This window comes from Canis aureus, chromosome 11 (assembly GCF_053574225.1).
Source record: "Canis aureus isolate CA01 chromosome 11, VMU_Caureus_v.1.0, whole genome shotgun sequence".
NCBI lineage: Eukaryota > Metazoa > Chordata > Mammalia > Carnivora > Canidae > Canis > Canis aureus.
Genome location: NC_135621.1, coordinates 40380121 through 40406861, shown reverse-complemented (window position 1 = coordinate 40406861; position 26741 = coordinate 40380121). Strand labels below are relative to the sequence as shown.

Here is a 26741-nt window from a genome sequence, read left to right as displayed (position 1 = left end):
ACAGAAGCTGTCCTAAGCAAGAGGCAATTTTTCTTGGATGCAGGACACGCGGAGCCTGGGGCGGCCTCGGGCGAGTGTGCGCGTCCGTGCACTTCCCCGCGTGCCCTGCGCGGCCCTGCTGACTCGTGTTCTCTCTCCTCCCCAGCCCAGTGACTTCTCCGTGTCTCTGAAAGCATCAGGGAAGAACAAACATTTCAAGGTGCAGCTCGTGGACAATGTCTACTGCATCGGGCAGCGGCGGTTTCACACCATGGACGAGTTGGTGGAACACTACAAAAAGGCGCCCATCTTCACCAGTGAGCACGGGGAGAAGCTCTACCTCGTCCGAGCGCTGCAGTGACGGCCCCGGCCCCTGCCGCCTGCGGGCCTCGGTGCCACACTCGCTCCCCGGAGCCGGAGCCGGAGCCACGATCCGGGAGGAAGCCGCGCTCAGCTGGGCCCCGGGCCCTCCTGCAGCGGCCTCGCTGCCACCGACCGGCGCCTCGTCGGTCCTTGGCTTCCTTTGCCTCGTTGACCTGGGCGTCGGGGCGGTCTGTTTGCCGCGCGCCTCCCCTTTGCCAGGCCGGGCCCTGACACCCACTTTCCGGCCCGCCCCCCACTCCCGCCCGGGCTTAGAGAACGGCAGGTGGAAGAGGGGTGGTTGGTTCACTTCATTCCTGCTCCTCCGCTGAGAACAGCCTTAGCCTGTTCACATGGTTCGTGCAGACACAACCCCTCGTTAAAAAGGTTAAAAAGACATCGGGCACAGCTTGAACGCACTGCGGCTGCCGTGGTCAACTAAGAACTCCAGGACCGCTCGGAAAGCGGGGGCGGGAGCTCTGCAGAGGCCCCCGGCCCTGGGCCTGGCAGCCGCGCTCTGTGCCCTCTGCCCTCACCTGGCTCCCAGACTGTCCAGGGAGTGGACGCGCCTGCTGGTAGCAGCACCGGCACCACCAGATGAGAGAGTAGTGGGGAAAGTCCAGTGCCTTCGGGGCTATGCTTGCAATAAAAGGATTTCCTTGAAAGTCAGTCTGCAGAAGCGAGACCCGTGACTCAGAAAGACAGACGTTGTGGTCATTTACCCCCAGATGTGCCATCCGCATAGTGCTTTTTCCTCTCGCCCTTTGGCTTGTTTCAATTTCACAATTATGTATTTAATTCTCAAAGTAATATGTATCCGTAGCCATTTGTTGACACTAATACAGATGATTAAGGAAAACAGCTGATCTTTGGGGAAGGGGAGCTACCGTACACTTTACACACACACACGCAGCCACACCATATATATACATATATATATTATATTATACATATATAATATATATATTATATATATTATTTGCTTTACAGGGAATTTTTCAGGGTTTACAAGAGAATATGTGATTGGTAGCAAGAGACACACAGAATGTTTATGAAGAAACTGCATTTTCTTTTTTCTTTACATTTGAACTTCTTTATAGTTTAAATATTACAGTCTTGAGATGGCACATTCCTACAACTGAAGAAGGGGTCTTGAGACCTCCTAAACTTGCATACTCAGTTTTTTGGATATTGTAATAAAAAAAAAAGTATTATGACAAGACTATGTGTGTATTTATCTTTGGGAAAACTCAGACTCCCTTACGGGAGACTAATTGCTCTAGCATTTACTGGACACTCAGTGCCTACGGGGAAACAATTTTTAGAGAGGAGCTTAACAAATTTATTATTTGCGTGTTTTCTTTTTCTACCACCACGTATTTTGTATACTGAAATAATAAATTTTAATTAGTGAAACTCCAAGAGAAAGCAGAATCTCAAGCTTGGTCGTAACGTTACTCTTTGGACATTATTTGTTCAAAAGTGTTGTACTAAACTTTTGTCAGTCACACTGCTCAGCACCAGCTTTTCTCTCTTCACCTATGTCTTAACTTTCATTTGCTCGATTGGTAAGTGAACCTCAAACAGTGGCAACATGCCAGGCACTGGAAACGAAGTCACATCACGGGATTTGTGCTTTCGTGGGCCCGTGACAGGGAATGTATATTTAGTGCCCCACATATGCCTGACACAGCGTGCTCACTTACTCCTCATCACAACCCCGTGAGGTGGTCCTGTTCTCATGCCCCTTATATAGATGGAGAAAATGAGGCACAAAATAAATGCACAAGTTCATGTGGCTGGTACATGTGTGGTAGGGCCGGGTTGTGAACCCAGAGAGCCGACTTTGGTGCCGCCCCCTCCCAGCACCAGCCCACAGGGGCCTCCAGGAGAAAGAAGATATTTGGTGATTGTTTGCACTTAACCTACCATTCCTGTTCTGAGTTCATGGTATCTCTTTGTTGCCTTTGATACAAATTAGAAGTCTGGGGCCTGGTACCTGGACTTGGGATACCCAGTTACATCAGACTATATATCCAGGTGAGTGACATGGATCATTACTTTAGACAAAGCACATCTATTCTATACCTTCTCCCTCCAAATTACAAGGCCTTCTGATATTTTCAGATTGTTACTGTTGTGTGTTCCATTTTGACTTCATGTTAGAATCCCTCTAAATAATGAGTGTCTGGATAGCTGAAAGACTTGGATTTACACATAGCAATTAAGAAGGAAACAAGTGATTAAAGGACACAATTTTGGCTTCAGCAACTTCTCTAAGGATTATAGTTAAAACTGACGGTCATTCCCGATCTTGTCCCAAACCACCATGGGAAGTCCTCCAGCTGCGTGGGGCAGATCAGGATTCGTATTTATAAAAGTTCCAGCATCCAGTGGAGGGTGAATTGACAGCCCCCAGTATGAGCCTCTTGACAGTAGGGAAGGCAGTCAAGGCAGGGTCCCACGGGGTTTGGAGTGTGGACCGCAGATGCTCCGTCCAGGTGGCCCTTCTGCCATAACCTTCCTACGTGTCCGAGATTTCCTGGGCAGATCTCATCTTGCCATTCCCTTGCCCCTGCACAGATAGCAAAGGACAATAAAGGTCAGTCATTTTATAGTTGTGTGACTCTGCTCATTTGTTTGCATTAAATGTGCCTTCATTTTTTCAGAAACAGCCCTGCTGAGTTACGGCCCTGAACTACCAAGCCCGCACACGTGACGTGTGCCAGATGCTATTAAATCATGTTTCTCAGGAGCTAAAACTGGCCATGTTTTCTCCCAAAGTGCATCACAAATTATAGTCTTAAATTATAATTAGACTCTTTAGGTCTACTGAAACTCTTGACATTTCCAAACAAAGTATTTTCGGTGCCAGTACAATTTTGTCTTTGGTTTCTATATGTGAAGTGGTTTATAAACTCCTTTTCTACCGTTTCCACCACCCGATACCAGAATGCCAAATTAATTTTAGACCAAAGTTTAAAACTATGAGAGCATAGAAAAGCTTGAAAGTATTCTTCTGAAATAAAACTTTTCAGCAAATACAGGTCTCATCTTGGCCACTTTCTCACTAGAACTCAGCCAAAGGTGTGTGATTCATGTAATTACCATTTGTGTAGTTTCAGGCCTGACACCTTTCAGGGGTACTGTCACCCCCCCTCCCCCGCCCCGAAGCAGTATCCTTCTTCCAGACTTGGGAGCTGCTGCCAAAGCCAAGTGTGGTAGGAGCGCCTGGTTATCCTCATTAGCTCTGTCCCTTCAAGAGAATTAGCCAGCTTCTCGGAGTGTATTTGTCTACAGGCAAACGGGGCTCATCGCCATTTTTGAGATTCATAGGACTTTATGAGGATTCTCTGGGGTGGAGCACTTGACCAACTTTGTAGGGCATGCTACACAATGCTAATCGGTGCTGGTCAGGCCAACTGGATGTCACATAATCTACTTAACATGTTTCCTCATCTGTTGGAACTCTGATGCCCCCACCAGCCACAGGCTTCCTCTTGAGGGCCCCACTGCAGAGGTCTGGCTCCATGTGGTCTGGACTGGAGATGTCCGTGCCAACCCAGCCCCACTTTTTAGAACTTAGACTCTTCAAGTATGCAAGGACGTGTGTTCCAAGAAACTCCTCATTCTAAATATGTGACCTATCTTTCATTAGAAGCCCAGGCCCCAAACCATACTTGACCATACTGAGCACCATACTCCCCTTACATTCTTACCTCAGGTAGTTGACAAATTTGCATCCCTAAAAAAAAAAATCCTCCCTTGAGGAGCAAACATCTTTGTCTTCTTAGCAGGAGTGGGGGGCGGGGGGGAGCAGGACAGAACACCCTCCATGTTTCTTATGTTTCTTAGCCTGAGCCGACAACGTAAGTAAGAGCCATTGAGTACCGGGCAAATGTTGCATAGGCCAATGTCCAGAAAACCTCTGCCTCCTGTCTTAGCTCAAGCTGCTATAACAAAATGCTATAAACCAAATGTCTCATAAACAACAGATTTATTTTTCACAGTTCTGGAGACTGGAGGTCATAGATTGGGGCGCCAGTGTGATCAGATTCTGACGAGAGCCCTTTTCCAGGTTGCAGACATCTGACCCACCATGTTGTCTCCTCAAATGGTAGAGAGAGAGCCAGCTGTCTCACTGGCCTCTTCTCATAAGGGGGATAGTTCCATTTGTGAGGAGAGTACCACCCTCGTCACCTAATTCCCTCCCAAAGGCCTCGCCTCCAAATGCTATCACACTGTGGATTAAATGTTAACATGAATTTAGGGGCAGTGCAAACATCAATCCTTAAAGACGACATTAAGGTATCCCGACTGCTCTGAGGAAACTGGCCATTGCTGTTCTAAATACAGCTCACTCAGACCTAGAGGGCTTATCGTTCCAACCATTCAGAAATGTCCTTTCATGCAGTTATTCAACCATCAGATTCCAATTTGAAGGGAGCAAGGGGCAGGCAACTGCATTTTTAACATGCTCCATGGAGATTCTGATGTAGATGGTTTGGGGCCTACACTTTGGATACTGTTCTAGTCTACTTGAAACCTTTGGAAAAACCACCTGCTCCCACCTCCTTGTGCTCACGTTATTGACAACACACACCTTCTATAGCACGTCCTTTTTTTGGATCATATAGAGAGAAATGTCAGACCTTGAATGACTAGAGTGGTCCTTTTTTAAGGAATAATCTTTCTTCGCCTCAACCTCCATGTAGGTTTCTCATATCACAGCTCCTAGCCATGCAAGCTAACTGGACTCACTGCATCCTTGGAGGATCCTGTTACTTGACAGTAAGTTATTACTGAAGATGGATGAGGCTGACAGCTGGTACAGAAGCTCACTTTGACAGATTTTTAAAATGCATGCCTCCTCCCCAGGGAGTGGGCATTTGGCCAACTCTTCAGCTTGGGGACCAGGTTCTGCAGCCAAAGTGAGGAACCAGAGGACTCAAGATTTGTACTCTAGCTCCTGCTGATGGATGAGGGCATGTGGCTTTCCAAGAATAGGTCATGGCCTGGGGAAACTGCAAGTCCAAAGAGGCAGTGGTCTGATTTTCATGGGCATCAAACCCTTTTGGCATCTGTCCTGGAAGTAAGCCTGCCCCTCTCCAGCGGTGTGACCACCAAAGTTTGGAGACCTCTGTACCTTCATGGCCTCAGAAACCTGGCACAGGGCTGCACTTTGTACACAGCCATTTAAGGATGATATTATAGTTGTCAGACATTATTATACATGTAGATAAGGTGAACTGCTTTGCATAATACTATAACATAGCTAGAACCTTTGTACAGCTTGTTAAATGATCTTAATGAAAAGGAGGAAATCGATTAATATGCCAAGTTATTTTCTAAACGAAGCCTACTATTGTAACCCTAGATTCCAGGCCACATGAGCTTGTAGAACCACAGAGGCACTGTATTCAAATGATTTCTACCTCGAACTCCCATCTAGTCACAGATGGGAGTCAGATGCCAGCGGTATTCATTTCTACAAAGACAAGCAGTTCCTTTCCAGTGGTGTGAATAGTAAAGAGTAATAAAAAGGAATGACCTCACAGCTAGAATTCAATTCCACAAGGACAGGGATATTTGCCTCGCTACCTAGTGTAACCAGAATAGCCCACTGCTTGGCACATAGTAGGTACAGTAAGTATTTGTTTAATGGCACTGAATGAATCAACCTAAGAGAAAAGAACAATGTGCTTTGCAACCTTTCATGTCTAAAAACGCCTTCCTAAAAAAAAAAAAAAAAACGCCTTCCTGTTGCCTGTGGAAAAGAATGGTTGCTTGGCTGGATATCGTTCACAAGTCACAATTTTTTCTTCCAAAATTCTAAATGAAGCTCTGTCACTTTGTGGGATTTAGTTAAGCCAGTTTTACTTCATCCATGATAGGAACATCCCCTCCTCACCGATATCTCTTGTTCCTGCCCTTCTGGTATAGCCCCACCTCACTCAACCCCACAGCATCTGCTTCCTCTGTAAGGTCGTCATCTGCCTCTAGTACACCACGTGCTATTCTCAACCACCAAGAATTTGGTCTGTTTTCTCACAGCACCTGCTATACTAAATGGCAATTTCTGCCCACTATCTTCACCTAATGTCATCACTCAACCATCTCTCTTCCTGAACCTCTGCTTCCATCTTAGCACCCAAGTGTTCAGCAGCTCCCTCCTGTCCAACAGAGATGATGAAATCCAGACTAGACTGCTGACATACTCCCACTCCCCTTCCAGCCTCAGCTCCTCAGTGCTTCCTCACCACTGCTCCTAACTCCACATGGAACCCAGGCACGCATGTCTCCCTGAGTCCACTCACTTGTCAGGAGGCCATTTTGGTAAATGAGTAACTTCCTCTGTCCATCAGACCCCACTGTTTCAGCCCTTTCCCCATTCCTTCTACCCTGCCGCCTCCCCTCCTTGAGACCTACAGCATTTATCCGGGTCTGGGGCCATCGTGGTTTTCCTGGTTGTTATACTTGTTGTGCTGGCTGTTGCTGGCCAACCTCTCTGGCATCCGTATCTTTTTCTCTCCCCTCAGACTATCAACAACTCAGTTTAGGTTGAACCACGTGAAATTGCCTCTTTTTCCAGGTCAAAACTGACTGAATAGTAGCAATTCCATATAGTTCAACCTAAAAACTCTTCTCAAAGTGCTTAATACTATGTTCCGTATACATAGTAGATGCTTAACAAATATTTGTTGGTTGATTAACAACAGAAAAAGAGACCCTATAAGGGTAAATAACATCCTTCTTTCTAGTTTAATAAGAATTAAACCACCTTAAAACACTAGAAGGAAGCCTTGACGTAATCAAACGTTAGCTATAAAGAGTATATTCTAAGACCCAGTGGTATTTTGATTTATCCTGAGTTTGCACATGTAAACCACAGAAGGAAACCTGTGTTTCTCAGGCTCTTGTGTCTCCCTGTCTGAAAAAGGTCATATGGTGTCTGAAATTGAGTCAGGGTCTCATTCAGTAGAACTGTTGTTTCTTATTTTCTTATCTGTCTAATCTACCATAGAATTTCTGGAAAATACCTTAAATTGGACACCAAATGTGCCCTGTGACCTATTGTGACTTTTTAAAAAATTGTGGTAAAATACACATAACAAAATTGACTATCTTGGAGCACCTGGATGGCTCAGTTGTTTAAGTGTCTAACTTGATTTGGGCTCAGATTGTGCTCTCATGGATCATGAGATCCAGCCCCACATTGGGCTCTATGCTCGGTAGAGATTCACTCTTTCCTTCCTCCCCCTTGCTTGCACGTGCGTGCTGTCTCTTTGACTCTCTAAAATAAATAAATAAATCTTTGGGCTGGGTGCCTGGCTGGCTCAGTCAACTAAGTGTCTGCCTTTGGCTCGAGTCATGATCCTGAAGTCGTGGGATTGAGCCCCACGTTGTCGGGCTCCCTGCTCAGTGGGGAGTCTGCTTTTCCCACCCCCTGTTCATGCGATCACGCACTTTCTCTGTCTCTCAAATGGATAAATAAAATCTTTTAAAAAATAAACCTTTTTTTAAAAAAATTACTATCTTTATAAATTTTAATTGTACAGTCAGTGGCATTGAGTACATTCACATTGTTGTGCAACCATAACCACCATCCATCTCCAGAATTCTTTCATCTTCTGAAACTGAAACTCTGTCCCCATTGAGCCCCATTCCCTCTCCGCTCCGCCTCTGACAACCATCATTCTACTTTCTAACTCTATGAATTTGATTAATCTGGATATCTCCTATAAGTAGAATCATACAGCATCTGTCTTTTTGCTGATAGCTTATTTTACTTAGCATAATGTCCTTAAGGTTTATTCATATGGTAGCCTGTATCCAAATTTCCTTCCTTTTTTAAGGCTGAATAATATTCCATTGTGTGTATATGCTATATTTTATGCATTCATCTGTCAGTGGACATTTAGGTTTGCTTCCACCTTTGGCTATTTTGAATAATGCTATGAACATGGACATACACATATCTCTTTAAGTCTCTGCTATTAATTCTTTTGGATGCATACTAAGAAGTTGAACTCCTGGATCATATGATAATTCTATTTTCTCTTTATTTATTTATTTACTCATGAGAGAGAGGTAGAGACACAGGCAGAGGGAGAAGCAGCCTCCCCATGGGGAGTCCGATTCGGGACTCGATCCCAGGACCCCTGGATCATGACCTGAGCCAAAGGCAGACAGTCACCCACTGAGCCACCCAGGTGCTCAGGTAATTCTACTTTCAATTTTTAGGGAAACCACCATAATGGCTGCACCACTTTATATCCGCACCAACAATGCACAAGACTTTCTTTTTTTTTTTTTTTTTTTTTTTTTTGCACAAGACTTTCTATTTGTCTTCATTCTTGCTAACAGTTGCTGTTTTTGGTTTTTCAATAGTAGCCATACTAATGGGTATGATTACTGTGACATTTTTGTAAAGATTAGAGGAAAATGTCACATCATTATAGCTCAGTTTCACGTTCATAACTGCATGTGTAAGCTTAAACTTGAGTGTCTGCATCCTCAGACCCACACATCTTCTGGCACTAACAAATACATTCAACTTACTTTATACTATTTTGAAAGGTTAATTTTTATGTATCTTATTTTTTTAAGTATTTTTTTAATTTATTTATTCAGAGAGAGAGAGAGACTGAGAGGCAGAGACACAGGCAGAGGGAGAAGCGGGCTCCATGCAAGGAGCCTGACACGGGACTCAATCCTGGGTCTCCAGGATCAGACCCTGGGCTGCAGGCAGCGCTAAACCGCTGCAGGGGTGCCCTGTATCTTAATTCATAGGTGCAATGCAGAGAGTACAGTTTACCCTAATTTTGAAAAAAAAAAAAAAGAAATCTAAAAGCAAGAGATTGTGAGACTGGAGATTAGTCTTAAAAGGAAATTGATTCTAGAAAATAATTAACATTTAAAATCAGCCAAGTCAGCAATAAAGAATGCAATCCTGTTCCAACAGTTACCACTCCCCTTTTGCCTATGACTTTAATAAACGAATTGAATCCCTCAAGGTGGAGACAGGCAACCCAACCCACCTGGTATAGTTGGATTCAAAATAGCTCTGTCTCTGTACCTCTTAGACACCCATCCTCTTCCATTCATATATGTAGCTCTTGGTCCAACCAATGAGTGCATGTTGGTCCCTCTGGTAGCTTGTTTACGTGCTAGTACAAAGCTGATGGTGTGGGAAAGGGGACATGCAGAAGTGGGAGGGACAGGAGAGCAAAAGAGAACTGAGCAATGACAGAAGGAACAAGACTCTGTTGTTACCTGGAAGGAAGAGGGAACAGTGGACACAGATGGCTTGTGGATTTGGTGATCACATAGTGATGGGATGTCTGTCCAATGGCTTCTGTCTCCCCACGAAGTATGAGGCCATCAGTGTAAGATTTTTTGTGTCCTCAAAAAATGGTGTTTGAATCTGTAGGAAAGAGTATCTGAAAGGAAGTTACTTGAGTTTAAAAAAACAAAATACGGTTACCAAACCCTGGTTCTTAAGTTAAGAATTTTAATTTAAGTTTCTTAATTCAGTCTACAAATTTTGTTTTATTTATTAACTGAACACGAAGCAATCCCTTTGAATTAGTTTGATTAATGTGTCTGTCCATATTAACATGAAGTTAAACTCCTTTAAGCATTTTATTTTTTTTCCTTTAAGCATTTTAAATTGCATTTATATGTCCATTAATTCAATTTCCTGTTTAAGGACTTCAATGATCTAATTAATAAACAAACCTTTCCAAGTACTTAAGTAATCCTTGGAAATCTAATAAATTCAGATTACAAACACAGTGAATCTTAAGCTCTCTTAAATGTTCCGTTGCTGTTTGTACATGTACTGAGAGTCCAACCTAAATTCAGAAGTCTAAATTCATTTAGACTTTTTAAATTAATAGGCCAAATTCTCTTAAATTTTATAAATACATAAGTTACCAAATACACACAGATTTTCTTACATCAAAAATGTCAATGCTGTAGCTTCATCCCAGCAAACATTTCTAGAATGTAAAGAAATATTTACCTACGAAAGCAGGGACACCTGGGTGGCTCAGTGTTTGAGTGTCTGCCTTTGGCTCAGGTCATGATCCCGGGGTCCTAGGATCGAGTTCTGCATCAGGCTCCCTGCAGGGAACCTGCTTCTCTCTCTGTGTCTCTGCTCCTCTCTGTGTCTCTCATGAATAAATAAGTAAAATCTTTTGAAAACAACAAACAAACAAACAAAAAATAGCAAACATAGCCGTCCCCAATGATGTTGGCCAAAATTTCCTAAGAGGTTTCTGGGATTACCTTCTCAGCTGCAGGGATTTTTTATGATCAGAGAGGTCCCAGCCCAGACAGTGATGGAATTCTTATTGTGACCCTCAGGGGAGGGGTGTGTGGGCTTTGCCTGTGGTTGTGTCATCCCCTTCCCGTAGATGGTCCCCAGCCTAACCTGCTGCTGTTTCCCTCTGCAGGAAGGGAATTGCTTCCATTCTGTCAGATGCAGCTAATCTCTGTAGTGAGAGTCCCCATTCTAGAAGGGATTCTTGTCAAATACGTACTTCTTCTAGGGCCATAACTCTTAGAATAGACATCTAGCCCCTAATTGAGTCTCTAATGGCTTTGTCTGGCTCTAAGATCACTCCAGGGATGGAGGCAAGGCCATCAGTTGATAGAGATGCCTAAGGAGACTGAGGGATTAGGGTTCGAGGAGAGAAGAAGTGCTGAGGAATAGCTTTCAAAGAGCACAAGGGTTTTATTGACCTTACACACTTGGACCCCACCAGATGGTGAGCACTGGAGGCAGACAAATGCCACTCCTGAGCACTGACTCTGTCCACTGTTTTCTTCTATGTAACAAGAAGTGGTTTTATTTGTTTGAGGCTCACAGATGTTTTAGCACCTGTTTATTCCAGGCTTAAACATTGTTGTAAAAGCACAGTTGCACTCAGGTCACTTCTCAGGTGTTGATTGGTGTTCACTCCATTATAAAGAAAACCAAACAAAATTGTAGTGGAGGCTTTATAGTAACTTATACGAGAGAAGCTGTACAGAATTCCCATCAGCAGACCCGTTCTCAAAGGAAAAGCATGGGCCTAACTCCAAAGACTGGTGAATGAATGCCCATCTATCTGTTGTAAGCCACAATAACTTGTTCAAGGTGTAGGTGTCATTTTTTTGGCCTGCCCAATTTTAACTTAATATTTTTACTTTTGAAACGCTTTCTTACTTAAATTACTGATTGCCAGAACAAATGACATTGGATAAAATATCTTCTCCTATAGTTATAAAGCAAAACCACATGATCTACACTGGATAAAGGGGAGAGTAAAGAGAAATTGATGAAGGAAGAAAGACCCCTACGCATCCATGGACTCAGAGGTCTATGTGATATTGAAAGATTAAGTAACCAAATTGGAAGGATAATCAGTTGTGGTTGCCAAATAGGACTTGTCAATTGCAGTGAATGATTAAGAAGGAGAGGAAGGAAACATCACCGAAGAGAAGAAAGTCAAGATTCATCTGGATCACCTTGGCCAATTCTTGCTCTTACAAAAATGTATTTCAAAGGCTTGCACTGACACGGATGGTCAAACCCACTGCATTTACAGACAATAACACTGAGGCTCAGAGAGATTGTAGGAGTAACATGGGAAGAGTGTTTGATCAGCAGTGTCTGTAGCCATAGGCTTCTTCTAACAGATGGCCGGGATGAGCCACCTTTCACATGAGGCATGCCATGTGAGGGACTCTTGAGTTTTTGAAGATTCATCTTGCCAGCATGAAGAAAAAGCCTGTGACAGCCAGGCCTGACAACTTCAGTGCTGATGCCAGGTACAATTTCCTTTTGTGAGTCCATCTCAGTGGTCCTCACGCACTTTCAAAGGTCTCAGAGATGGTGGGATTCTGCTGGCCAACCAGCTGGGTTTCAACACTATGATAATTGGGCCAAAGCCAAGGCCACGCTTCTGAGCCCAGAAATGACTTCCTGCTCATTGCTGGTGGGAGTGAATTGAAGGAGTCATCTTGCAGGTGGAAGAGCACAGGTGTATCCCAAGGTTGGGAGAGAGGAAGGTATGTGCTACTCAAAGAACAAGACACAAATAGGTGACCATTGGTCACCAGTAGGTATTCTTGTCATTCACAAACAAGCTGAATAGTGTTATTTTCTGTCCTATTGTTGCTGACCATTGAAGGTATGTGGACTTGAAAATAAGCACTTTCTCAGAAGCATCTTGAATGTTCCTGAGCATTCTAGAATGTTATCTCGAATGTTCTTGTTCCCCCACTGAACGGGTGGCCAGGCACTGGAGGTCAGGGTCCTCTACCTCCTCTGCAGACCACTATGAGGTGTTTCCGTGTTTTGAAAGTGAACCAGACCTTCTCATTCTGTCCCAGGAGAAAATCTCTCTCTCAGCTGAGATGTCTGGGGAAGGCTGTCTCTGTGGGTAGCAAGGTCCTGGTGTTATTATCAGCCGGTAACAAGAGTAGGCCTCTGTGAGTGGCACCCCAGCCTTCCCTGGGACCACAGAAACCAAAGCCCCGACTGATGTGGGGACAGCACACACCAGCAACTCCCCAGGCAGCCCTGCACAGCATGGCCTAGAACTGGCGCCAGGAAGGTACCTGAGAGCCGAGACACACAGACCACACCCCAAACCCCAGTGTCCAGTTGGCAAGGTAGTCATGGCCACTGCTGCTCCCTAATTACTGAGCCTCCCTTCCTGACTTCCAGAACCTAGGAGACTCTGGAATACATCTCCATCTCCCCCGGCTGCTCTTTGCTCACTTGAACCATCTCCTAGTGGATATCCTTTCTGCTAGTAGCAAGCCCCCAGCACTGCCATGCATACAGTTACTGCAGGTGGGAGATTGCATTTCTAAAAATAGCTCATCCCACCTGCTTTTATGGAAGTTTGCCACTCAGCCATCAAAAGATGGGGGCTAAGTCTCCTCCCCTTGAAACTGAATGCCTTTCATGCTGTCTCAACTGATGAGAGTAAGCAGAACGACGCTACATGATTTCAGAGGCAAGGTCACAAAAAGCAGTACAGCTTCCACTGGTTCTTTGTCCTGAGATGCTTACCTTGGGCACACAGCCACTATGCCATGAGGGAGACCAGGCCCATGAATAGGCCCCCATGGAAAAGAGCCAAGGTTCTTGGCCCTCAGCACTGGCCAGACTCCCAGCCAACCACCAGCGCTGGCTGGCAGCTGCATAAGGAGGGATCTTGGATGCAGATCCCTCCACCCTTAGCTGAGCCAAGTAGTTGATCTCCATGGAACAGAGACCAGCCCTCCGTGGTGAGCTCTGCTCAAACTGCAGATTTATGAGTAAAGTAAATGATTGTCATTGTTCTAAGCTATTGTTTCAGGTGGCTTGTTTTGTAGCAATGGATAACCAGAGCGCTGGGGAAACACGTCCTGGCTCCATTTCCCAGATTCTCATCCCTTCATGCTCTGCTCCCTCTTCCTCAGCCGCCAACCTTCCATCCATACATGCTATCTTCAGATCTAGTCTTGCTGTGCTCTCTCTTGCCTCAAAGCCTTTGTGCCTGCCCTTCCCTCTGCCTGGACCATTCATCTATTCCTAGTTGCTGCCCTCTCGTACCTAAGAATGTCTCCAAGATTCCATTCTGAAATCACCTATTCAAGAGGCTTGTCTCCTTCTTGGTTTGGACCCGCCATGTGTGGTCTCACATGGATCTGTGCTTATCTTCACTGCAGTACTCACCACACTGTACTATAACGGGTCCGTTCTTCTTTTCTCCTGAGATGGTGAGCTTCTTGTGTGAAGAATGTGTCCTCTTTGTTTTTGTGACTCCAGAGATTAGCACAGTCTGCTAGACACTGAAGGATTGCATCCCCCCAAATTCATATGTTAAAGTTCTATCATCTAGTGGGATGATATTGAAGGTGAAGCATTTGGAAGGTAGGGCCCTCACAAATGGGATTAGTGCCCTTATAAAGAGACCCCAGAAAGCTCCCTTGCCCTTCTACCGTATGAGGACACAGTGAGAGAACAGCCATCTATAAACTAAGATGAGGGCTCCCACCAGACACTGAATCTGTTGGCACCTACCTCTTGGGACTTCCCAGCCTCCATAACTGTGATAAAAAAATTTTTGGTTGTTTATAAGCCTCCCAATCTATGGTATTTTGTAATAGCAGCCTGAACAGACTAAGACAGTGTTTATCATAAACTACATGCTCAATAAATATTTCATGAAGTACTAATTCCAGACACACAAACTGATGGCATGGAGCTGAGAGAGTATATGCCATTTTCTGAGCTACGTAAGTCCTGATGAGACTTTCAGGTTCCATCTTCTCTAGTGATCTGTGCCTACTTTTATACAGTCAAGTTCTTTCCTGGATGTTTCCAATTGCCTTTCTTGGTTGTACTCAAGATTAGCCCAAGCCAGACCATAGTCTCAGCATATCCTGATTCTAGAGGACCTGCCCCAGAGGTTTCCACTACTGTGAAGATTATTTGTTGGTGCTCAAGGCACAGTTGCAGAATAGAAGTGGTATAGAATTGTGTATGAGTGGATATGGGGCTACCTGGTGACTGTGTCCCAACCCTGGAATGGTAAGTTACATGGCAATGACTAACATTACCTGTGATAACTAATGTTAACTAATGATGTACATAAGTAGCCTACTTTTCACCTGAGGGAGGCTCTGGTAAACAAAACTGGCATTCGACAAGCAGGTGACCAAACCGATAATGATCAATACTAAAGGAAATATAAGGAGAAATGCTAAAGCCCCCAAATAGAACTAACAACTGAAGGAAACAGGGAGAATTCAACAAGCATTTTAAAGTGAACAAAATGAATCTCAGGTCTGAAAGAATGTCACAGTTATTAATAGGAAAAAGTGTGGAAATTATGCGGCTATTGACATCATGGGAATGTTGTCCACCTTGACAATGTACACATAAAATTCCAGATAACAAAATTGATAGGAGAAGAGGGAAAGAGAGCATGAAGGAAAGTACAGGAGAGCCTGTCAGTAGTTGATAGATAGTATTTAAAAGTGGAAGTTGTTTAAAGTCACAAAGTTGATCTACAGAGGAACAAAAAGAAGGATGTGAGGTACTGAAAGGATCAGAAGAGGAGGTGGGATGTAGTGCAAGCAAACTGGATTCTCATCCATCTTAGCAGAAATCTCATAATACCCCAAACTGATATATCTAGAAAATGTGGCATAGGCCAATTAATGAAAGACACAAAAGTCAATTGCCAGAGGGTGGAGTACAAGAGGCGGGGGTTATGGGAGCTTTCTTCCTATGTCTTTACTGGTATGTTCCCAAGCTTCTCACAATAAAGGATAGCTTGCCTATGTGATAAGAATAAATAAAAATATATGAAATAAATGTGGAGTTGCATTATATGCACATTTATCACCACAAAAATTCGAGTATGTGGTATCCAGACAGAGAAAGGTCGGGCAGGAAGCTGTGTGGTGTAGGTAGCCCCATTGTGGGGTGAGCATGGAGTCTGCTGGAAGCAAGCGTGAGATGGGAAGTGGAAGACTGCTCTTCTTGCACATGGTCCCAGATCCTGCATGAGCTACCATGCTGAGTGTGATCCTGATGCTTAGAGGTAAGAGTTTTAGTAAAACATGATGTCCTAAACATTAAACAGCACCACTGCCCTCAATATGCGGATGAGCCAGTGAGCCAGTGAGTGGAAATCTCAAGTGGAATGGACCTCTAATAGCAGGAGTACCATAGACTTGTACCTGAATATTTTGAATTGCTGTCTATATATTAACTCTTAGTAATCATACTCAACTGTGCTATCTGTAGCCAGATCCATTTGGGGCAAGCAGAAAACTACTCTATTCTTCCATTATTCCTTCAAACTTATTCTTTGCATCTATCCTGTCTATGCATGAACTCTTGAGGAGGTCTTACGGTATTTTTGGCCCTTTCAGTCACAAAACCAGTCTTGTTTCAATAATTGAAAATTCCCCTCCAGTGTGTGTGTGTGTGTATGTGTGTGTGTGTGTGTGTGTGTGTGTGTGTGTGTTTTAATGTATTAATGAGAGACACATGGGATCCCTGGGTGGCGCAGCGGTTTGGCGCCTGCCTTTGGCCCAGGGCGCGATCCTAGAGACCCGGGATCGAATCCCACATCGGGCTTCCGTTGCATGGAGCCTGCTTCTCCCTCTGCCTGTGTCTCTGCCTCTCTCTCATTCTCTCTCTGTGACTATCATAAATAAATAAAAATTAAAAAAAAAAAAGAGAGACACACAGAGAGAGGCAGAGACATAGGCAGAGGGAGAAACATGGGACTCGATCCCAAAATCCCAGGACCACAACCTGAGCCAAAGGCAGCCACTCAACTCTGAGCCACCCAGGTGCCCCTCCAATATGTTTCTGAAATGTCCATTTGAAAGCTCCCCCAGCTTGGGTGCACCTGACTGGAAGCCCATGGAGTAGAAGACAGTATGGTGGACTCTTCCCTATTCCTCACTACACTACCCCTCATCTCCTCCTGACTGAAGGAGCTAGAATGAGACAGAAAGGTGGGGTCAGGGCAAGAAGTCCAGTTCTGATTAGAGTGTGTATGGATGTACAACCTCTGGCTTAGATCCCTGAAGGGTGAGTTGGTGAATTCTTGGAATCTCCCCACTGAGACACGTGTGCCATGTCTGTCCTCTGCTGGCTCTCTCTGACTCTACCTGAGTCTCTGAGCTTCCTCTGTGGAGGCTTCCTTACCTACCAGGCAGTCCTCTGAGGTGGGATCCCCTTTACGACAGCTCCAAGCTGGCTCCTTTCTGCAAAGTCATGAACTGTTTTCCAGAACCTATCTGCTTTGTTCTTCATACAGGTACACACTGCTCCCAATGCAGTCTGTTCTGTCTACTCCAATCCCAGGAAAGAATGGCTGGGGCCTTTAAGCTTAACAGGTAGCTATTAAAACTCCCTCTTCTTCCCAAGCTCCAAGTTTCACGAACTCCAGATTTCCAAGTGGTCCTCATGAACTCCAAATCCCATTGCCTGAGGTGAAGGAGGAGCACTTTCCCAGGGGGTGAGCAACACTCTCCTAAACATTCCTCACCCTCAACCTCTTCCACCAAAACCTACTCACTCTCAGGTGTTGACGGGTGATGCTGGCAGAACTGATTCCATGAACTCCATGTGCTTAGTTTTAGGATATGGCGCCTATAATATTGCCTTTGGAGGTGGCACCTGCCATCTTGTTCTCAGGCTTTGGGACACCTGCCAAACTGCAAGGTAAAAAGAGCCTAAGTTAGGCATCTTATCACACCTTACAGAGTTTCCCCCAGGATTTAAGTTTTCATTAAAGAATGGAGGTCCCATATTTAAGTTATCATTTAGATTCAGACTTTTCTGTGAATGTTGGTGAAGTAGAAGTGAATTTGCATGAGGGTCCCTGACAGAATGGTTGAATGTGCAGCCGTGTGGGCAGGGGGATGGGGAAGGCAAGGAAAAAGAGAGTACCTGGTCTCTCTGAGAATGGTCACCCTCATACTGGGTTTTCCTCTGAGCCCACTAGAGGACACACAAGCTGAGGAAAAGGTGTCTCTATAGATGCAGTGAGGCCAACTTAGTGGACACCAGCAACAAAGGCCACAATGAAAGAATGTGAGGAGTCCACACAGAAGCAAATAAGTTTCTCAGGGTCTAGGTGAGATTCACCCAGTTTTTCCATAAAGAATCAGGTGGGAATCCAAACAGGGCTGAAGACCCAGCACTAATGAATCAATTGGAGGTAGAGAAACCAGTGATATCCTCGGGACAATCACAACTTAAAGCCTGTAGGCTGGTGTGTTAGTATTTCAACGCAATGTTGAGCTTAAAAATCTTGCCCCCACCTATGTCCTCCAGAAGACAAGAGGCTGACGCCTAGAGAGCACTCTTTGTAAGCTGATGCCCATGAAAAGACACCACTGTTTGGCATCTTGGACAAAGGACTTGGCTCCATTGGTCTTAGCCCCACATCTCTGAGCATTTTAACTTCCTGTTTCACAGAAAGCAGCAGATGCCTCCATATGTCCCATGTCTAAGCATGGTCGAGAATAACCATTCAGAAATTTCACCTTCTGCAAAATGGGTTAAACTATTTTTTTTTCCAGGGGAGACTGGAGCTGTCAGTGCCAAGAGAGCCAAGCTACCCTTCATTTTTGTTTACAAACAGTGTCAAATAGGTCCTTGCATGTGATGACAACAGAAAAAAAAAAAAAGACAAATGCATTCTAATGATTCACTTGGTTAGAAATCATTGCAGAATCTTGAGACCTCACTAACCTTCCTTAGACTTCAGACTTCAGAGTCTTTTGTCTGAAAACCCACTTAAAATGCACAGCAATTCCATACCGATTTGATAAGCTTTCCTCTTGCCACTTTCTGACACCCACAGGCTATCAGTCCGAAAGAGTTGCTGAGACTGTCTCCTCTTATCCAGCATTGTCCTTCCTCAGCCACAGCCATGCTCTCTGTGACCCCTGGGCTCCTTCCTGCAGGATGCATTTGCACAAAGACCTCTCTCATAGCTGTTTCTCTCTGTCCCTAGAGGTCCCTGGGCTGAGTCCCTGGGTTGCAACCCAAGCCATGGCTAAATGCAGTGACACAATCAGGCTATTGTGTGAGCTGGAAGTCATCGGGAGGGCAGCAGGGGCCCAGAGCTGACTCATCAGGCACACCTGCCTGGTCCATTCGTCAGGGGTCTGGGGCAGGCAGAGCTTCCTGCAAACCCTGGCTCTTAGTCCATGCCTCTGCCCCCATGAGCACTAGCGGCATCTCTTCAGCCTCCTGCTGGCCCCTACTGCATTTTTCCTAGTCTTTCCTTCTCTCTACCAGAGCAAAGGCCAGAGCCCAGGCCCCAGGCCTGCTCCAGTTCTTGAGCCAGTCATGACCAGAGCTGGCCACCTATCTGGGAGTTCATAACCCACCCAGAGCTAATTGCCATTTGGATCCAGTGCTCCCCATACCAGGGATGAGCTCCTTCCAGCCCATCATGACACCTTAAGGCTGCAGCATTTTGAGCCACATGAAAAGGCCAGTCAGCTGGGCAACTGCCCTGGGTATCAAGGCTGATATGGCAAAGCTAGAGGTATGAAATGGAGCCCAAGGGTGACAGGCCCTGGTAGAGGGAGAAGGACAAGACGTGAGCCCTGGGTACACCAGGACTTTCAAAGGGTTGAAAGTGGGAGCAAATGAAGTAACACAGGTGATGTCCAGAAAAGCCGATAATGCAGAGGAGGGCAAGTGCCAGTGAGGCCTGGCCGAGACTGGGGTCTGGGATGGAGCAGTGCTCTAGGGCCCGCCATCCAGGGGAGCCAGAGTGCTAGGAGCAAGTTCCAAAAAGACAGGAGGCAGGCTGGAGAGGAAGTTCTTGAGGGAGTCAAGGCAGCTTTGAAATGAGCCTACTGGCTTGGCCCAGCTCCCTGTGGACGTGATCTACCACTAGCACCGTGTAGCCGAGAACTTGAAACACGGCACGCCCAAATGATGACATACCTAAGTGTTAAATACGTACCAAATTGTGAAGACACACCAAAAAAAAAAAATGATGTGAAATATCTCATTAATAAGTTTTTAAATCTATAAGATGTTGAAACAATAATATCTTGGGTTAAATAAAATACCTTACCAAAATGAATTCCAACTTCCTTCATTGCAATTTTTAAAGTATGTCTATTAGAACATTTAAAAAGACATAATTGGGTGGCAGTATGTCTCTCTGGGGCAATGTTTGTCTGGGCTGCTTACTCACCTGAATTTCCAGGTTCCCCAGCCCAGTCCCCTTCCGGCTTTCCCTCCCACATCTCTGACTGCTACATGATCCTGCTTTCAAAACACAATGTATCCCTGGCAAGAACAGGATGCTATGAAACATGAACAGTGACAGAACAGAACAGAACAACCTCTTGGAAATGACAAATAAGATGGCCTTAGTACTAGATTTATTAGAAGGGCTGTGTAATAATGTTGAGGAAATCTTCTAGAAATGGAGAGAAGAGATAAGAAAACTGTAGGATATGCCAGAGCTAACAATCAACTATTAAGAATTCCTTCCCCAGTAAAAAAGGGGAAAGTGGTGGGAAGAACAATGTAGAAAGTTCTGGGAGGTGAAGGAGAGGAGATAGAAGTTCAGGTCAAAAAGCTACATTTAATCCCTCATACTAGGAAGTTGGTAGAAAATGTCTACACCTGAAAAACTGGTAAAGAGCAGTATAACTGCATCATATTTAGCTCTTTGGTCCAGAAGTAAATACTGAGTGATGGTCTGTAAAGAAAGGGACAATTGGTGGCACTTCAAGCCAGCCCACAGCTGTGGACCCTCAGCCCCATTCACATGACAGGACAAATATCAGTATAAAAGCCAAGCTTTTAGAGGATGCTGTAAAACAATATTTTTATGCATTTGACATGGAAAAAATTACAAATAAGACACAAAAAGCAGAAATCTTGAAGGAAATAATAAACAAGGACAACTCCACTAGAAACCAGGATTTCCATTTCTCAGAAGACACAATCCAGAGAGAAAAATAAGATCAGGTCATGAACTGGGAGAATATATGCTCAACACTTTCTCAACAATAAGAACTTACAAAAGGAAAAGAGAAACACTCAATTTAAAAAGGGTGCACATATACACAGGCAATTACACAAGAGGAAACGTAATGGCCATATAAAAGGATGGTCATCCGGTCAGGGAACAGGGGAATGCAGATTAGAACCAAATTTTTATTCTGTTTCAGACCCGTAAGACAGTCCTGGTGTGTCAGTGCTGTGAGTCACCATGTACTGCTGGGAGGAAGGTCAACTGGTGCGACCTCCTAGGGAACCAACCAGCATTATCTAACCAAGGTCAATGTAACCATAGTATATGGCTGAGGAATCCACCATTAAACACACAGCAGGAAATTCCATATATATATGGCAAATATATATATATATATATATATATATATATATTCTACATATTTGTCTCTATATGCCTATGTACACATATTTCCATAGTTTATATAATTATAAAACAATATCATCTTCCATACATATAGATGGAATTTTGTGGCTTATGCACAAGAATGTCTCATAACAACACCATTTATAATAAATAACAAAAACTATAAATAACTGAACATCCACAGATAATGAATGCACTAGCTAAACAAATAATAATGAATGACCACAGTCAGAAGAATCCAACGAATTTGCAATTTGAATTAAAAAAAAGTTGCAGTGGAATATATTTAGTGTAAGATTATTTATATGAAGTTTAAAAACAGGCAACACAGTGATACACAATAGTTAAAGCTTTATATGTACAGTTACACATATGTAACAGAAATGGATAAAATGAGTCCCAGTGATTAATAACAAATTCAGAACAGTTCCTGTGGGGGAAGGGAATTAGACAGAACTGGATCAGGGAAACCCACAGGCCCTCCACCTGTATTGGCAACATTAATTCCTGAAGCCAAAGGGGGTACAGCAGTGCAACTCTTTTACTTTCCTTTCTTTTTAAGACAGTTTTGAATTGTGAAATATAATATGCCCATTCAAAATGCATAAAAAAGTCCATGTACAGTTTAATATATTTATAAAGCAAATACCCACATAACTGCCACCCAGGTCAGCAAACAGAGCATTGCTTTTACCCCAGAAGCCCTGCCTGTAACTCTCTTCTCCATCAAAACACCCTCCTTCCCTCCAGAGGCAACCGCTATTCTGACCTCAATACCCCTCTCGATCTCTATAGTTTTTACCACCCGAGTGCAAATCCTTGAACAGTACAGTTTAGTTTAACCTGTTTTTTTGACATTATATAAATGAAATTATACTGTATTATTTTGCATCTGGCTTCTTTTCCTCCACAATACATCAGTAAAGACACTGCATGTATGTGTGTGTGCACACGCTTCATTTTTACCACTGGATAGTAAATCTATTGTGTTAACCTATTTAAAAAATGCATCTATATTATTCTGTTCTTGATGAATCTTTGCTGATTACTGGAAATGAATAGTGTTTTTAATTATCTAAATTTTAATGTGCCTCCTGAAAAGTTGTCTGTTTTAAAAAAAATAAAATGGAGGAAAAAGCAAAACTGTTAAAAATAAGGATTTTTTGCTGATTTCTTTCAGGGCACTAATTCTAGCTCAGGCAGTAAAAGCATCATAGTGAATTTGTTTCCAAACCTCACTATCGTGTAGAACACCAGTGGTCCTGGTTCTGCTTTGGCAGCCATCAGAATCCCCTAGAAGGTTTGTAGAAATCTGGATCCCACCCCCAAGGTGTCTGACTTGTCGGTCTGATTGAGGTCTAGAAAATTGCATTTCTAATAGCAATCAAACTTTGAGAACAATTGCTGTAGACAATTCTTGTGCAGAAACTGGTAGGCATTCTGAACTTGAAACATCAAATCATGTGCATTTTTGTGTCACGAAATTACTTTAAAGACTTTTTACCTAAAAGCTAGTTGGCATCTGAACAGTGCCCTTGTCTGTGTGAAGATGAAATTTCAGTAGAGCTAAACCAGATTTGACTGAAGCAAGTAAGTAGCCTATTGCACTCAATTTCTCAAGCTGACTTTATTGTCTCACAGGGTAATACGTGCAAAAAATGAGTTTATTCATTCTTGGGATATCCGTAATTGCTGCTTTTCTAACTCAGCGTGTTATGAGAAAAGCCATTAATGGGGAGTCTTTATTTATAGATCTGACTTGGGAGACGTTAGCAAGCTGTATTTGCAATCATTCACAGTCAGTGAGCATTTTGGGGAGCATTATTACTGATCGAGAATACTGCTCAAAACACGATCATGTAAAATTATGAAGCACTTTCTGGACATGAAAGTCAAAACTTTGTCAACATATTCTGACTCGATTTTATAACTGTACTTATGTAAGTTATCTCTGTCATGAGCAAATGTTATCCATGTATTACTCATTCATTCATTGAACAAATATTTATGAGAATCTGCTATATGCCAGATCCTGTTTTAAGTCTTGAGATCCATCAGGGTGGGGTGGGAACAGCAAAAATCCTCTGCATTCATGGAGCTTATATTCTAGCAAGAGGTGGAGACAAATTAAATCATAAATAGAGTAAGTGAGTAAAATGTCTATTTTATTAAAAAGTGGTCAGTGCTAGGAAAAAAACAGAGCAGGGAAAGGGGACTCAGGATTGTGGGGAGTTAAATAATGTGGTCAGAGTGGGTCTCATTGACAAAGTGATATTTTAACAAAGGCTTAAGTAAGGACCCAGCTACGTAGAAATTCAGGTAACAAATTTGGGTAACAGATGTATAGCAAACATGAAGGCCCTAATGTGGAAACCTGCCTGCTATCTTTGAACAGTTGTGTGAAGAACAGGCACTCAGTGTGTCCGGAGCAGAGAGAGATGAGGATGGGGAAAGCCATAGTGTGTGAAGCCACGGCAAGGATCTTGGCTTTCAGGGCACGTGAAATGCAGGGTTTGATGCAGAGGGCAAATATGGCCTGACTTAGTCGTTTTTACAACAGTTTTATTGAGGTATCACTGAAATACCATAAACTGCAGATACTTGTAAGTGTACAATTTAATGTGTGGACATGTGAACACACCCACAAAAGCATCACCAAATCAAGCTCATGAATAGATTACCCCTGCCCCTCTGTATTTTCTCCCTCCCACCCCTCCTCCAAGTAAACACTCACCTCTTTTCCATCCCTTGCATTTTATAGAATCACACCACGTGTGCTCTCTTCTCTGGCTTCAGTCGATATTTATTCAGTGATTCATCCAGCTCGTTGCATGTATCCATAGTTCATTCCCTTTTAGCGCAGAGTAGCGTTCCATCACATGGACATACCAAAATTTATCCTTTACCTGTTGGTGAACATTTGAATTGCTTCCAGTCTTTGACTATGTCAAGCAAAGCCGCTGTCTGACATTGGTGTACAGACCTTTGTATGGATATATGCATGGCAAGGCTGGGTCATATGGTAAGTGGATTTTCCAAAGTAGTTGTACGATTCTGCAGCCCCACCAGTTGCTCCACAGCCTCACAGCTGGCGAGGCCCATCTCTTACATTTTAGACATTCTGATAGGCGTGTAGTGTTAGCCCACAGTGGTTTTCATATGCATTTCTCTGATGATTATGATATGGAACATGTTTTCCTGTGCTTCTTCGCCATCCAGATATCTTCTTTGGTAAAGTATCTGTTCAAACTTTTGTCCCCAAACCAGGCTATTTGTTTTATTATTGAGCTTTTGAATCCTTTATTCTAATAGTCTTTTTCTGATATGATTGGCAATTATCTTCTCCCAGCCTGTGATCTGTCTTTTTATTCTATTAACAGTGTCATTCAAAGAGCAAAGATTAACTTTTTCTTTTATGGATCATTATTTTTGGTGTTGTAACTGAGAAATCTCGGCCTAACCCAAAGTCACAAAGATTTTCTTCTTGCTTTCTTCCAGAAGTTTTATAGTCATACATTTCAGACTATCATCTACTTTGGGTTGACTTTTATATATGGTACAAGTTATGAATCAAAGTTTATTTTTTTGTATATATTAATATCTAATAGTTCCAGTACTGTTGGTTTAGATGACTACCCTTTCTTCCTTGAATTCTCTTTGGATCTTTGTCAAAACTCAGTTGTATATATATGTGTATATGTGGGTCTATTTTTAAACTCTGTTCTATTTATCAGTGTTTATGCCGGTAACAGACTGTCTTGATTATTATGGTTTTATAATAATTCTAGAAATCGAGTAGTATCTATCCTCCAACTTTGTTTAATGTTATCATCTAGGTCCTTTGCATTTCCATATAGATTTTAGAATCAGCTTGTTAATTTCTACCACAAAAAAAGTCTACTTTGATTTTGATTTGAGACTGTTCTTTTATTTTTTTTTGAACAGCTGACATACAATGATATATGAGTTTCAGTTGCCTAATCTAGTGAATTGACAATTCTATGCATTATGCGATATTGACTACCATAAACATGGTCACCATCTGTCACCATACAATGTTATTACCATAATATTGACTCTATTCCCTATGTGTTTTTTTAAATTTTTTTATAGTTGGTTGTTTTGTTTTTGTTTGTTTGTTTGTTTTTGTAATCTCTCTACCCAATGTGGGGCTTAAACCCATGACCCTGAAATCAAGGGTCTCATGGTCCTCTAACTGAGCCAGTCAGGTGCCTTTCCCTATGTGTTTTTAATCTATAGATCCATTTGGTGGAAAAGTGAGTCTTCCAGCCTATGAATAAGGTATATATCTTCATCAGTTTAAGTCTCTTTAATTTCAGCAAAGGTTTGTGGTTTCCAGTGTGGGGCCTTTCACATGTTTTGTCAGATTTGTCCCTATACTTTTTATATTTTTATGTGACATTAAGTCATATGGATCTTATTTCATTTCTGATTGTTGCTAGTATATAGATAGGTAACTGATTTCTATATCTTGATATTGTATGCTGCAATCTTGCTAAACTCATTAATTCTCATAGCTGATCTTTAGATTCCATCATATTTTTTATATAGACAGTCATGTCATCTAAGACATAAAGTGGAGGTGGTTACCAGAACCTGGGGGCTGGGCTAACCTGATGGGCCCTGAGCCCATAAAGACCCCAGGAGGTAGACACAGGATGGAAAGAAGCTGCTGCTGGAGACAACACTCAAGGCTCCCTGCTTGGGCTCCCAGCACAGCCTCCAGTTGGTCATGTGCAGCAAAAGCCAGGTGATGTAGTCATCTGAGCAAACAGCCTTCCCAGCCAGGTCTCCTGCCATAGAGAAAAGCAGATGAAGGACAAAGGAGGGAGATAATTGCAAAGGGGCCATCAAACAGCACAAACATTAAGATGTCAAGAATATGAGGAGGAACCAAAAGGGATGCTGGGCAAGGGCAACGGTGATGCAGGAGGGAAGTCACACTAACCCAGCGCCTGCAGGCAAATGAAGAAAATTCCAGGCAGGTGGAAATGATCAGTGGTGTTCAGTGCTGCAGAGAGGTCAAGAGAGGGGCTGAGAGATGACCTTAAGTGGGCCACATCATATAAAGGCCAGCAGTGGGGTGGAGGACACTGGATGGGAGAGAGGAGGTGGGGAGGGAAGTACGGACAGTTCTTCTGAGGCTTTGCGAGGAAGGGGAACAGAGTAACAGGGCTGGAGCCTTAAGAGCCGGCAGGCTCAGGAAGCGTGTGTGCATGCACAAGAATGCACGCGTGTGCTTGTGTGCTAGAAGTAGTAGCAGATGTGTGTACGCTAATGAGAATCAGACAGTCCCCCTTAAACCACTCAATAAATATGAATTAATTCGGACTCCCTGTGTCAGAGGACAGAGACCACCTCAAACTGAGGCGAAAGAGGGAGAAAGACAACGCTGCTGAGGTACAGAGCCAACCCCCGGCGCTGAGAGACTGGCGGGGGGGCGAG

The 26741-nt window shown here is 43.5% G+C and overlaps 1 protein-coding gene and 1 long non-coding RNA gene across 5 annotated transcripts in view; one reads left to right on the top strand and one right to left on the bottom strand.

Moving 5' to 3' along the window:
* The window catches only part of NCK2 (NCK adaptor protein 2), a 150785-nt gene extending 149226 nt beyond the window's left edge, over nt 1–1559 (top strand). For all 4 annotated transcript variants that reach the window (XM_077914891.1, XM_077914890.1, XM_077914892.1 and 1 more), the window contains exon 6: nt 146–1559. In XM_077914891.1, coding sequence (XP_077771017.1) covers nt 146–340 — 195 coding nt within the window. In that variant the 3' untranslated portion in view covers nt 341–1559. The remainder of the gene's footprint in view (nt 1–145) is intronic.
* On the bottom strand, nt 1103–10048 carry LOC144323915 (uncharacterized). The gene is made up of 2 exons (XR_013389261.1): nt 9616–10048; nt 1103–2914 (listed from the first exon to the last, which is right to left on the bottom strand). It is a non-coding gene; the product is annotated as an uncharacterized LOC144323915 (long non-coding RNA).
* Between the last annotated feature and the right edge of the window lie 16693 nt (nt 10049–26741).